This window comes from Rhineura floridana, chromosome 5, assembly GCF_030035675.1.
Source record: "Rhineura floridana isolate rRhiFlo1 chromosome 5, rRhiFlo1.hap2, whole genome shotgun sequence".
In the NCBI taxonomy this organism is placed as follows: Eukaryota; Metazoa; Chordata; class Lepidosauria; order Squamata; family Rhineuridae; genus Rhineura; species Rhineura floridana.
This window is the reverse complement of record NC_084484.1, coordinates 186,225,753-186,240,092: the sequence shown is the minus strand read 5'-3', so window position 1 is coordinate 186,240,092 and position 14,340 is coordinate 186,225,753. Positions and strand designations below refer to the sequence as shown.

Genomic DNA, 14,340 nt, shown 5'->3' with positions numbered 1-14,340 from the left:
AAATATGAAGTCCCCCCCCCATTTCTGAACAATGCCAGTGGCTCTCTCCCCCACCCACCTCTGCAAATTCCCTTCCTCCCTTTAATGCTTCACTTTAACCATAGGGCCGCATTAAGGCTGCATCAATGGGTACCCTTGAGGTTGGTCTGGAAGCTGCAGCTGGTGCAGAATGCAACGGCACAACTGCTCCCTCGGGGAATGGAATCGCCAACATGTCACCCCGCTGCTGAAAGAATTGCACTGGCTGCCCATTAGCTACCGGGCCAAGTTCAAGGTGCTGGTGCTGGTGTACAACGCCCTATGCGGCTTGAGGCCAGGATACCTAAAACACCGTCTTACCCTATATACATTCCCAGTTGATCACTGCCCTCTGCAGGTGAGGGCCTCCTGCAGATACCATCTTATCAGGTATCAGATACCATCTTATCAGTGCACAACGACGTGGAATATATCCTGGGCAAGTGGGTGCTCCATGACCATGAAGTCCAAATGCCAAGTCAACTTCATCTACTTTGGAAAGTGGCAACAAACTCTTGCTGGAGGGTCAAAAGGACAGGACAGACCCTTGTGAGGCTGGCACAGAACAAAAAGGACATTTTTTAAAAATAATGTTATTTGTTATTTAGTTTAATTTTTGTAAATTGTATTGCTTTTATTGATGTATTTTTATACTTGTGTTTATTTTTCTTTGTAAGCCGCCTTGAGGGCCAAAAGGCGGGGTATAAATAAATTTCATCATCATCATCATCAGGAGGTCCATTCCACACAACACAGGAGGCAGACCTTTAGTGTAGTGGCACCTACCCTGTGGAGTTCCCTCCCCTTAAATATCAGACAGGCACCATTTCTATTATGTTGGAAGATTCAGGACAGACAAAAGGAAGTACTTCTTTACTCAGCGCATAGTTAAACTATGGAATTTGCTCCCACAAGATGCAGTAATGGCCACCAGCTTGGATGGCTTTAAAAGAAGATTAGACAAATTCATGGAGGACAGGGCTATCAACGGCTACTAGCCATGATGGCTGTGCTCTGCCACCCTAGTCAGAGGCAGCATGCTTCTGAAATCCAGTTGCCGGAAGCCTCAGGAGGGGAGAGTGTTCTTGCACTCGGGTCCTGCTTGCGGGCTTCCCCCAGGCACCTGGTTGGCCACTGTGAGAACAGGATGCTGGACTAGATGGGCCACTGGCCTGATCCAGCAGGCTCTTCTTATGTTCTTATTTTAAGATGTTTTGGTTTTAAGAAGTTTTAAGATGTTTTTAGGTCACTGATTCATAGGGTCGCCATAAGTCAGCGTTACCCAAACTTTTTCAACCCAACGCCCCTTTGCAAAATCTTTTTGTGCCCAACGCCCCCCTCAGATTAAGTATATGCCAATGCTTCCTATTCTTCCCTTAATATGAGTAATGCATAAAAGGTATTTTCAATGATTATTACTGATCGTTTTTATCATGCCTTTTTATTGCACTTAGATTACACATCGAATTCTTAGTATGATTTATTAATATACATACTTAGTTATAGAAAAGTAAATAAAATGAGATTTATTATAAAATACTAGTGTGATCCTTGAGCTTGATGAGTTTTGGCTAACCTCACCATATCTGGAGTATATCTGTGTTACTTCACAACAAACTCATTCAGATCACCGGCATTGTTTTGTTAAATTAGTTCATTTAAACATCACAGAAACAACGGGTAGCAAGTGTGTCCCATTCCTGAAGAAAACCAGCGAATAACTGACTGTCTGCATCACCCGTTTGCACACGGCACTCATCTGTTGGAAGACTGCACCCTCCACCAATACACCCAGCTTATCAAACACTCTCTCGTGATTGGTTCCAACATCCCTCAAGACAGCATCGGAACATTACCTAGTGCTGGGGCGTGGCTAATATCCCCATTCCTTGATAGGACACTGGCCGCTATTCAGAATTTCTTTACTAAAGAGCTCACACTATTTATAGTGTTATTTCCATGAACTGAGACTATTAAATACATTCTAACTGGGGACAAAACAGTTTAAAAAGTAATGCTTTGTGTATTAAATAAAATTAAACTTAAATGCTTCAACTGTCGCATCAGACCACCAAATGTCAATGCCCCCTAATGAACCCAAACGCCCCCCTAAAGTTTGTAGTCATGCCAACACCCCCTGAAAGGCTGTAACGCCCCCCAGGGGGGCACTACCACCCACGTTGGGAATCACTGCCATAAGTCATAATCAACCTGAAGGCACATAACGACAACAAAAGTGTTTTGTTCCTTGTTTGCCACCTGGGCTCCTTCTGCAAGGAAGAGCCGGATTAAAACTAACTAACTAACTAACTAATTAAAATGCTATCCATGGTTAACACTAACCAGGAGTTCTCTGGTTAGCAAGCAGAGATTTAAACCAGGGTATGAAGTGGGTTTGCTAACCCTGACTATGAGGGCAATGCTGGCAGGGGTACCATTAACCACATGTGCAACTGAATTTTATGGTTTGTTCCAACTTCAGCAGGTGCGCCACACCTTTTGTAAACCCGCCTTTGCTTAAAATGGCTTTAGGTCTGAGGTGTGGATGTGTAGATGACTTAGTCACTGTACTCCATGCTCTGGTAAGCTCTAGATTGGACTATTGCAATGCACTTTACATGGGACTGCCTTTGAAACTTTAACTGGTCCAATATGCAGCAGCCAGAGGGCTGGCTGGAGTTCCTTTTAGATCTCATATAACCTTTGTTTTAAAACAGCTGCATTGGTTACTAGTTCCGTTCCAGGCCCAATTCAAGGTGCTCACACTAGGGTTTAAAGCCCTAAATGACTTAGGCCCCAAATATCTGAAAGATTGCCCCCTTCCCTACAGGACCTTCTGAGTGTTAAGGTCAGCAGAGTGGGGCCTCTTGGCAGTTCCACTGCCCCAGAAGTGTGGGAAATGGCGGCCCGGGAGAGGGCTTTCTCTGTAGCAGTCCTCAAATTATGGAACTCCCTCCCCACGGAGGTGCGTCTAGTGTCTTCAATGCGCAGCTTCTGCTGTATGCTGAAGAGGCCCCTCTTTACCCTGGCCTCTGGCAGGTAAGCCTTTGTGCTTTGTGGACTCACCTCTTGTGTTGAATTTACACTGTGCTGGTCCATATAGAATAGTTTTACTTGTTTTAAATTGTAAACGTTTTATCTGTTTTTATAACTGAACATTCCATTGTTGTAACCCGCCCTGGGACTTTAAGGGAAAGGGTAGGTAAGAAATCTTATAAATAGAGAGAGAGATAAATAAATAATACTCCCCCAATAAATAAATACACCTCCAATAAATAAATACTCCAATCTCTGCTGGAATGTGGCAAATGCCAAAGGGTTGAGGTTGGCAGAGAGGGTGGTGTTGGTCGCATGGAATGGTCTCTCACCCAGGGGCAAAGGAAGGGAGACGCACCCCGCTTGGCACCTCTGAGACCCTTTTGCCCAGCACTGCTTGGTTTCTGTCCTCCTTACGACACACGTTCTCCAAGGCCCGCTTGGACTACAAATGTAGCAGAGGCAACACCAGAGAACATTGTGCCACGGGGAAGGGTGGCCGCTAGCAGCTCAGTCATCCCGGCCCCAGTATGAGGGGCGAGAGCCTACAGCAGAAGCCCTAGAAGGCAGTAGAACAGGCGCCCAGGGGAGTGGCCTTTTCATGTGGAACCACCAGGCAGGGCCTTTGAATCTTTCAATATGCGAAAGGCTTTACACAGGTTTCATGACCCAGAGGCTGTGGGTGCTGGGGGAGGGTCTTTTTAGGGGCTTCAACACTAGCACGGAGAGGAGCGGCCACTACTGCCACCCCCTTCCCTGTCTGCGCAGGCAGTGGATCTACGAGGCTGAGCATAGATGGGGCACAGTCTGCAGGGCTCACCTGAGATGAATGAGAGGACATGGACTGTCTCTCTTGTTCCTCGGTTACTCCTGGGATGGCATGACTGCTCTACTCTTCAAGTCCCACTTGAGTCAGAAATGTGATGCGGAAATCAGTTCGGCCTTCAGAGAAGGGGATAAACTAGATTGCCTTCAGGCCTCTCCCAGCTCTATAAACCTTATGACTTTTGCACACCAGGCAAAAGGGATTTGGAAAATGCCAGGCCTAGCACCAGTGGGTGGCCAGATTGGGTCCTGGCCAAGGGCCCCTGTAGCCTAAAGGGGCTCCTGAGGGGCCCCTTCTTAGGGTGGGAGGATGGCGCTCCCACTCTGCGTTCCACACCAGTGCTGGATGATGGGAACCAACAACCCGACACTGCTGAGAATCACAGAGCGGGAGCTCCCAGGCCCCCCCGATACAGGTGGTGCCAGTGTGCAGATCTTGTGTACTGTGCATGCACACCTGCCATCACCCAAGGTGGTGGAGGGGGCATCCCTAAGGGTTTGTGGGGCATGCATGCCGACACGCTGACGCAGGAGGTGGGTGGAGCAGGCAGGCCTGTTTAAGCCCCACACCCCTGCACTGGGACATGTTGGGGAGTACAGGACTGCGGGCCTGAGGCAGGCTGGTGCCCAAGGGCCCAGTCATGCCTGGTGCCGGCCCTGCAAAGTGCCAGATGAGCAAGTAATAAATACAAACACAATAAAGAAAAGGCACTTTGCAAACCAGAAAGTGCTGCCAAAATGGCAAGCAACAGCAGAGACAATTCAGAAGACCAAGCTTGCAAATGTCCCTGCTGCCCCAGAGCCTTCACTAAGTAAGAAACGGAAGGACTTGGCCCCATAAAGATGGGGCACATCCTTCTCCTCCTTCTCCCAGCACTTTCCATCGCTGAGGATTGTTGCTCTATGGCCTTGAAATGCCCTAAAGCCAGAAGGTAGAGGAAACTTCTGAGCCCCAGCCATGGAAATGCCATAATAATAAGCAGCGGCTGGCTTCAAAAGGCGGTTCAATTATTAACACACACTCCTGAACAAACTGTGTGCGTGTTGGTAGCTGTAGGCCCTTTTCCCCCAATAAAAGGGACACAAAACCCAAGGATCGATTGGGTATGAAACCGGCCGAATAAAGCCTGAAACGTTGCTTGCGAGGAAGACACTGGCTCCCACGCACGCCATTGACTGGTGTCAGCTCAGGTCAGGAGATTGTGAACAGTCCAAAAGAGAGAAGCGACTCGTGACTCGCGGTCTGCTGGGCACGGACAGGCTGACCACAAGGAAGGGTCAAGCGATTCAGCAAGGAGGCCGCCAAAGGCCAAAGCAATGGGGTTAGGGGTGAGGTGGAAGGCTGAAAGGGGTCCCCCCTGTTGGACGGGGTAGCTGTTTAAGGAAAGGGGGGGAAGGGAGGGGAGGAGCCTGGATGGTTAATGGCTTTGGCCCTGAGGGCAGAGCAGCCAGCGGAGGAGGAAGTGTTGGCTGGACTCGAGGGCACGCCGTAAAAAAGCAGGTGTGGAAAGAGTGTAAAGGAGAGGGCAAAGGGCGCCTGTTCTGTGTAGGGGCAAAGGAAGCACCCCGCTCTTGGATGTCAAAGGCACAGCACATGGTGATATTATCTCCACAAAGGCGCCCAAGGGCAGCATGCTTTTAAAAGGCCATCAAGCTGACAGAGTCTCTGAGGTCTGCGCATTCTGACAAAATCACAAGAATGCATGGACGGCCGGGATAATTGCAGCACTGGCATCGGCGGGGTGGGGTGGGGGGCTGAAGAGAGGGAGGAGAGAGGACATCCAACTTTAGGACAAAGGGAAGCCACAGGTTGGAGTCTCCCTGGGAAACTGGGCACTGGGAATGTGGACTTGCGCATGTGAAACTAAGCAAGCCCCAAAGAGGAGGTCGTGACCCTCACTGTTAGCCCACTGAAGTTCTGTTTGACTAAAAGCTTCTCCAAACATGTATGAAAAGAGCCCCCAAACTGCTTGCAAAGCTCCAGGTCCCCCAAATATGCATGAAAAGAGCCCCTCATGCAAAGCTCTAAATCCCTCAATGCTGTGACCAGGCTCCAGGCACGGAAACCGAGTGTCGCTCCTTGACGAAGGCCTGCCCGCCTGCTTATTCAAGCACCCACAAGTCCCTTCTGACCAAAACGTAGAGGGGAGTTGCGAAAAGGACCTGAAAAGGAATTCTGCTCAGTGAATCAGCACCATGCAGGAGCCATGGGTGGTCCCCAGCGGACCCCCTAAGGGTTCTGAAAAAGCAGTGTCCAAGAACCATGCTGACCAGAAACTTGCTATACAAAAGAAATATGGAAGCATTAGGCTCAAGGTCCTGCATTAAAAGCTCCAGGAGGCAACTAACGCCCCCTCCCCACCCACTCGCCTGGCAGTCCCCAACAACTGTGGCTCTTCCCTTACCTCTCTCCAGCAGCAACTTGACAGTGGAGTAATCGTCCGCTAGCACTGCATAATGCAAAGCTGTGCAGCCCTTAAAACTGGCCCGGTTGTTCAGGCGGTTGTTGAAGTCGTCTTCCCGGGTGACCAGAACTGCAGAGGGAAGAGGATGCCAGAGGAAGGACATGAATCATTACCACTGCTGAATGAAAGAGAGGAAGCTGAGATTTCTGGCTCAGTGTTCCTCAAAGTGTGGGACATCAAAGGCGGTGGCGGTGGGGGGCAAGAGTAGCAGGTTAACTGTTGTGCCAATAGATTAAAGGCCAAGGCTTTCTTAAAAAAGTGTCAGTTGCAACCTCACTGGGAATGTTGAAAAGGGAGGAATAGGGCGGCAAGTCCCAGGCTGCTGGAGGCTCAGATACTTGGAAGAAGCTGGCCGGGCAAGTTCTCCAGCCCCCTGCGCTAGGAGCTTTCAAAAAAAGGGAGGAAAAACAGTTGGAGTCAGGGCCAGCCCAAGGAATGTTGCTGTGGGAAGCAGAAGAGAAAATGGATGTACTTCTGATGGTGCTTTTTGGACATCTGGTGGAATGAATATGTCTTTTAATGCATTTTATTACTTGGGTGGCATCGTTTTAGACGGCAGATATTAAACCCATGTTGCTAGTCCTCATAGCTGCAAAGACAAATCTAAAAATGTGACTGCAGGGCAAATACAAATATTCCAACTGGTTTGTTAAAATTCCCAGGCAAAATACTTCTCGTCGCTTTTAAGGTGCAGACCTATCTTCGGGTTCCTGGACCTGGAGGTTGGCAGGCAGAGGTTACGAGGACATGATGCATGGAATTGCTTTAAACAGAGTCAAAACTGCCTAGTGTTGTTGCTGTTCAAGTTCTCAGACTGGGTCCTTCCTGGACTCACTGCCCTTCCTCTGCAAAACATTTTCCAAGCGATTACTGAGCCATGGCCGCTCCCTTCATCAGCCCCTGGTGATGCTCTTCAAACAAGAGAGCAGTCTGAAGATGGGCCATAATTCCTTCCCTGTGAGCCATTCCCTGTGCAAGGCTGCCACTGGTGTTAGACCAGAGCAACTGCCATGGGCTGAGTCTGCTTCAAGCACCCCCAATGCATTCTGAGTGTGGCAAGGGGACCTCTACCCGGGTTCCCTTGGGACCCTCCTCAACAGGAAGAGCAATGGCAGTTAATGCAGCTTGCAACTGAGCCACGTGCTTGCAGTGTAGGCACTCCAGAAGTTTGACCCCTTCCTTCTCCTCCTCTTCTTCCACTCCTGGAGTGAGCAGCTGTTAGCAAGAGCAGGAAACAGAAACTGAGGTTGGCTTCTCGACAGCCAACAATGGCTACATCACCTTCCTGTGGCTGCTTCTGGATCCCAAAAAAAACAAGTTACGATATGAGCCAAATCTAAAATAGTGTAATTAATAGCCAGTCCCTTTCCCAGCCAGCATCACTGCTAATAAACCTCAACACCTACAGAAATAGCAATCAGCGCGATGGGCTCTCTACCCACCTTTCTGTTTAGTATGTTTGTATGAGCATGCTTTTTTGGGGGGGGGGCAGTGGAAGTGAGTGGGTGGGTGGGGAATATGTTTGTTTGTTTATTTATTTATTTTTATTTATTTCCCCTCCTTTGCCTATCCAGGAAGGGGCAGGATAATCAAGTGGCTGGTGTCAGGGAAGATGAATCTGAGATACTAGGGAGCACTGCAGTAAAAAGATTAAAGTGTTATTATTGTTGGGTTGCTTTCCCCCCGTGGTCTACCATGACAGCTTGGCCGTCATCTGTAAAAAATGTCTCCACGAGAGATAATCATCGGAAACTCAATAAAGTGTCAAGGGGAGCCTCTCCTGCCATCAATCACGGGGAGCCTGGAAATTTTCAGCTCTCCATCTCCCCTCCCTGCCATCCATATAAATGTCTGTAATATATTTTGCGCGGCAAGCGTGGTGGCGGCCGTGGCGCACGACTCCCCCGATTTGGATGCTTTTATGAAAAAAATATTTATACACAAAATATGCAAATCGTTAAAAATAACCCTGCAAAAACAAAGGCAGTTTTTCTCTCTTGCAGGCATGTTCTCTTTCTTTCTCGCACACTCAAAAAAAACCTGAATTTATTCTTTTTAATAAAACATGTCAACCCCCCAAAATTAATTCTGAGTGGCTTTATTTTCCTCCACTCTGGCCATTCCTGCCCTCCCTTCCTCTACCAAAAAGTAACTCTCTCTCACACACACACACAGACACACACAGGCTGAAAAGGGATAGAATGCAGCCCCTTCCTCCAAATTAACTTTATGGGTTGATATAATTTTGGCTTAAATGAAGTCTTGCAAGGTGCATTCCATTGTTTACAATGTTGTTTTGTGCATTTTGCATTTAGTGCAAGACAGAGGCCATGCAGGCAACCAGCGTTCTTCCCCTCCCTTTCACTTTGAAATTTGATCTCCTGACCTTGACTTTTAACTTTCACTAAGGTATTTCCTAAATAAATGACAACGCAGGTTGGCTTTTAAAGAAATGACATGGCTGGAGCAAAGTAAAGTACTTTGCAAAATCTCAGTTCTGTTGCTGCTGGAGAAAAGCAAGCCTACATAGAAGACCTTAATGTTCTCCGAAAACCAGATTTAAAAAACGTTGCTAAACTCCAGGTGATATATGGATCAAATCCTACAGGCAGATCTCATAACACCTAAGCTTCTTAGCCAGTGTGGAAATCTTGAATGTCCATAGTGTGCAAAATACACTCAAAACGATAGGAAAGGACTATTAGTGTGCAGGGAAGCATTGCAGAAGATATAATGGTGTCCTAGATGGATGGTTGATGGCTCCAGTTAAACTATGAAGCACGAAAGGTTGCAGAACTACTTTAGAGTGGCAAGAAATTTAAAAAGGAAAGGAAAAATGTCCAGCATAGAGGGTCCCCCAAAGATCAGTCCTGGGACCTGTGCTTTGGGGAAGAGGCTGGGAGGGCTGGCAGATACCTGCCTGAAGCCCTGCACAGCCACCATCACTCGCTCAAGGCAGTACTGAGCCAAATCGGCTTGGCCTGACTCGGTATAGGGCAGCTTCCTATGATACTCTGTTCATAGGTGATCTGGAGTCAGGGGTGAGCAGCGAGGTGTCCAAGTTTGTTGATGACATGAAATTGCTACGGGTGGTAAGAACAAAAAAGGATTGTGAGGAGCTGCAAAATAACATCTCCAAACTCATGAACGAGCAGTGGAATGGTAAATGCAGTTCAGTGTATGCAAGTGTAGAATGATGCACGTTAGGGTGAAAAATCCTAACCACATATAGACTTGTAGGGTCTGAACTGGCAGTGGGTCATGGTGGATATAACCATCTAAACTTCAACGTTAAAAACAGTTAAAACAAACTGCAGTCACAGGAATAGGGTAGGCCCTGAAAACACACCTCTCAAGTGTGAAAGGCCAGAGTGAAGAGGTGCGTGAAGACAGCTGTAGGAAGATGCCAGATGCACCCTTGGGGGGAGGCAGTCCCATAACGGAGGGGCTGCCACAGAGAATGCCTCTCCCAGGCCACCTCCCTAAACTTCTGAGAGTGGTTGATTCTGACGGCCAATCAGAAAAAATCCCACTTGGAAAATCTGGATCCTCAGCCATGCTTTGCGCTTGCAAAAAGAGATGAAGGGGGGAGAAAAGTGACATTCTCAGGGAAGAGGAAACTCCTGAGAAGGCTTGAGTTTGAACGAAAGATTTTAACTGCCATCTATAGGAAGGGCTGTATTTTCCCATATGTTTGAGATCTTTGGGGGAGGCTCTTCTCTCAGTCCTGCCATCATCGCAGGCACGTCTGGTGGGAACACAGGAGAGGGCCTTCTCAGTGGCTGCCCCAAGGCTCTGGAACTCCCTTCTTAAGGAAGGTCAGATGGCTCCCCTCCTTGAGGCCCTCTTGCAGATGAAAACTTTTGAGAACTGACTACAAGGACTTTTAATAGTGTACTCTTCTACCAGTCTCTGGCGTTTTAAATGGTTTTACTTCTGGACTGCCTTCAAGTAGATTATGACTTATGGTGACCCTACAAATAGGGTTTTCATGGTAAAAGGTATTCAGAGGGGGCTTCCCATTGCCTCCCTCTGAGGCTGAGAGGCAGTGACTGGCCCAAGGTCACCCAGGGAGCTTCATGGCTGTGTGGGATTCGAACCCTGGTCTCCCAGGTCATAGTCCAACACTCTAACCAGTATGCCACACTGGCTCTCAGTTTTAATTCTATAGATAGTTTAATTACATTTTGACAATTTACTTTATCTGCATTTTACCTGCATTTAATTTAATTTTTGTAAGCCACTTTGAGTCCCAGTTATGAGGAAAAGGTGGGACATAAATGAATAAAATAATCATAACAGCCACAACAACATGGTGCATTTGCAGAATCAGGCGGTGGTGGTGGGTTTAGGGGATGAGGTGAGAACAGGAAGAGAACACTGCTCCAAGAATCACGGCAGAAGAACAACACTCATGGTGCTTTGTTACCTTCCAGGGAGTGGAGCCCCTTCTCCTTGGCGGTCTCATAGACACTGCTGAACTCATCTCCGAGGTTTGGGTCGGCTCCAGCTGTCAGCAGGAGCTTTACCACACTGTCAGCAAAGAGTAAGGAAAAGGGAAACGGTGTGTCAGTTATGGGAGGAGAGATGGAGAAGGAAAAACAGGTATATTAGGAAGCAGGGAGGGAAGGCTTGCTTTACCTCCAGACAGGGAAAAATGAAAAAACAAAACCACGTTGCTCCCTTCACAGTAAAAATTCCAAAACACAATTGGCAGGACCAAGACATTTTGATCACTGCTCCTAATGTGAGATCATGGAGAAAAAGTGTTAAATAAATGAGATCTTGCTTGGGGAGGGATATGCAAGGTATTATTTATTAATTAATTAAATGTATATCCTGCCCCTCCTCCCAGTAGCAGCCCAGGGTGGCAAACAAAACACTAAAACACTCTAAAACATCGTAAAAACAGACTTATATTAAAACAAAACATCCTTAAAAACATATTAAAACAAAACATCCTAAAATCTTAAATTCCAGCACTGACAGAGATGGGATAAGGTCTCTACTTAAAAGGCTTGTTGAAAGAGCATGGTCTTCGAACGTGCCAAACAGATAACACAGATAGAGCCTGTCTAATATTTAAGAGGAGGGAATTCCAAAGTGTCAGTGCCACTACCCGAAAGATCTGCTTCCTGTGTTATGCAGAACGGACCTCCTGGTAAGATGGTATCTGCAGGAGGCCGTCACCTGCAGAGTGCAGTGAGCAACTGGGAATATATAAAAGGTAAGATGATCTTTCGGGTATCCTGGTCCCAAGTTGCGTAGGGCTTTCTACATCAAAACCAGAACCTTGAATTTGACCCAGTAGCTAATGGGCAGCCAGTGCAATTCTTTCAGCAGTGGGGTGACAAGTTGGCTACACCCTGCCCTAGTGAGCAGTCACGACACCACATTTTGTACCAGCCCGGGGGGGGCAGTGAGGTTAACTTTCAAATAAGCAAAGCTCAGAGTTGAGAATCTTGGAGAACAGGTCTGGGATTGATTCTCAGCACCATCAGCCAACTGCTGCAGAGGCAAGAAGGGTCTCACCTACAGCACTCTGTAGTTCCAGATAAACGCTGGCCCTGGTTTCCTTCCAAATAGGATAAGCGATAAAAAAGATGTGACAGATGCTGCCAAGATTGTAAATGTTTTAAAAGCAGGAGTGCTTACTTCTTTTTTTGTGGGGGGATGTTAGCTAACTACACTATAATCAATGATCTTATTACTGTTATGAGTTGTCTGTAGGACGGGCTGAGGGAGAGGCTCTGTGAATGGCTTTTGCCTCCTCGTGCTGGGGTGGCATTGCCCCTTGGACCACTTGCTTAAGTCACCTGTGGCTCTTTCCTCTGCAGGCACCTGGGCTTCTCTGCTTGCAGCATGCAGAGACTTGGCAGATTGCTGTGAACGGGACGTGAAAGGAACAGCCTGATCTACAATCAAAGGGACCATAAATGGTCCTTTGCCAAGCCCTCCACATGCAATTGCCCTTCAGCCTAATGTCCCAGCAAAATGGCACGCCATCCCCTCCAGGCAGCGCACGTTACCACCTTTTCCTTTTACATAGCCAGCCTGACATTTGAGCGATTGCAGATATTGATTGGCCCTGTCCAATTTGTAGGTAACAAAACATATTCTAACTTTCAAGCAAATTAGCCTTTGCAAAGGTGAATGAGGAATAAAACAGCCATTAAAAAGTCATTTTTATTTATTTATTGTATTTATATCCCACCACAGGACCCAAAGAGGGGGTAGAAGATCGTACCATCAACAACCCAATTAAAACCATTTTGTTATACAGAGAGAGAGAGAGAACGAGAAAGAGGGAGATTATTTTAAACAAAGAATAAGAAACCAAGAATCCTGCTATCTAAGTACTGTCAGCTAGATCAAAGGACAAGCAGTGTAACTGGGTCTGTTTCTCCATCTGTAAAATGGGCATGAACTTTTTAGTGCTGCTGAGGAAATTCAACCACAAAAACACATGAATATCCCCTATTACAGAAACAACCCTGAACCAAATTGGCAGACCAATGTAATGAAATTCATAATCTGTTTTCTGGAAAATCCAGGTTCAAAATATGTATTCACACTGATTTTTAATTAGAACTTGTGAAGTTACATGTATAATTTTCTTTTACTAAATTGAGTCAGGAATTGAACCTCTACCTTGCTGACCCTTCATAACTTCAGAGTTCCAGCTTTTTGTCAGCTCCACTAATTAACCAAAGGAACGAGTCTACAGTTAAAGTTCTTGCTGATTTATTGCATCAAATGACTGAATAACGTTTTTGGCCCCATTCAAAAGTGGCATAAATGAGCAGTGTTCAACTAAAAAGCTGCACCAGTGCAAGGATTGACACTAGTGCAATAAGATTTCCGCCCTCCCCCCATGCGCACCCTGCACTGCCCCCAAGTCTGCTTTGGAAGGTTGGGGAAAAACCCAGAACAGATTTAGGGAGTGCACCGGGGGGGGGGAGATTGCTCTATTGTGCAAGGAGTCTTTCCACTGATAGAACAATTTGCTTAGCACTGCGCTGAACACAACCCAATTATCTTTAAGATTGAGAAGCACCCAAAGTCCCATTTCACACATTACAAAATCTCACACGCTACAGAGATGGTGTACTATGTGGCTATCACAGGGATCCTGAACTCTGTGCAAGGAACAGGCCGCAGTTCCACAGGGCCTGGAAACAAATCCCAGCTCCCCTTGTACAAAGACAACACAGACGGGGTTAAAAAAGAAAGGAAATGCATCTCCCTCTCTCACATTCTTGTGTAATGCATGAAGTGGCCCTGAGTCCCACAGTGCCTCAGTTTCCTATTTGGAATTTTGACATGGTGTGCGTCTGTGTGTGTGAGCGTTTGGGGAGAAGCATCCAACCCAGACAGTGAAGTCCCCCTGCAACCGGGGCCTGCTAAATACATTATTAAGAAGGCAGCCCTTGTGAGCTTCAACAATTTGTGATTGAACTGGTGCTTAATCCCCTCACCCAACTAGGGCTTTAATTTGCTGATCAGGTCTTAACTGTATTAGCAGCAGAGTCTGCTCATCTGCACATATATAAATCTACAGTGACCCCAGAGGGCAGCCTTTAACTAAAGTTCACCAGGCAGTTAAATCAATGACAGTAAGTGCTCGCTGCTGTTAGTGGCTGGGTGACTTTGGAGGGGGGGAGGCCCTTGCATGGAAACTTGGGGTACGGTAACTGGACTTGACTAGGCATACACTGGATGCAGCACCAGAGTCTTGAGACGGCAGCAGTTGGAGCTGGTGAACCAAGGCAGCCTGCGGTCAGGGTGGACCCCAACTGACAAACACAACAGAGAGGGGTAGACAAAGAGCTTCAGCTGAAGCTGCGGGATTCCCACAGACCAAACAACAAAGGAGCCTCCGTGGAGTTATACCTCAACTTTAAACAGGGCTCACCTGAAGGAGGCGCAACAAGGAAGTTTGAAGCTTCCAGTCCCAAGGGCTGTCCCATGAAGCCTTCCCCGCCTTGAGCTCCGA

At 47.2% G+C, this 14,340-nt stretch overlaps 1 protein-coding gene and 1 long non-coding RNA gene across 5 annotated transcripts in view; one reads left to right on the top strand and one right to left on the bottom strand.

The window, feature by feature from the left end:
• CLPB (ClpB family mitochondrial disaggregase) overlaps window positions 1–14,340 on the bottom strand; it is a 116,234-nt gene that overhangs the window by 73,237 nt on the left and 28,657 nt on the right. For all 4 annotated transcript variants that reach the window (XM_061629162.1, XM_061629163.1, XM_061629160.1 and 1 more), the window contains exons 4-5: window positions 10,774–10,877; window positions 6,285–6,413 (exon numbers count right to left, since the gene is read on the bottom strand). In XM_061629162.1, the coding sequence (XP_061485146.1) occupies window positions 6,285–6,413; window positions 10,774–10,877 (233 nt within the window). The remainder of the gene's footprint in view (window positions 1–6,284; window positions 6,414–10,773; window positions 10,878–14,340) is intronic.
• LOC133385671 (uncharacterized) lies at window positions 4,928–12,527 on the top strand. Its single transcript, XR_009762933.1, has 2 exons — window positions 4,928–5,070; window positions 12,182–12,527. It is a non-coding gene; the product is annotated as an uncharacterized LOC133385671 (long non-coding RNA).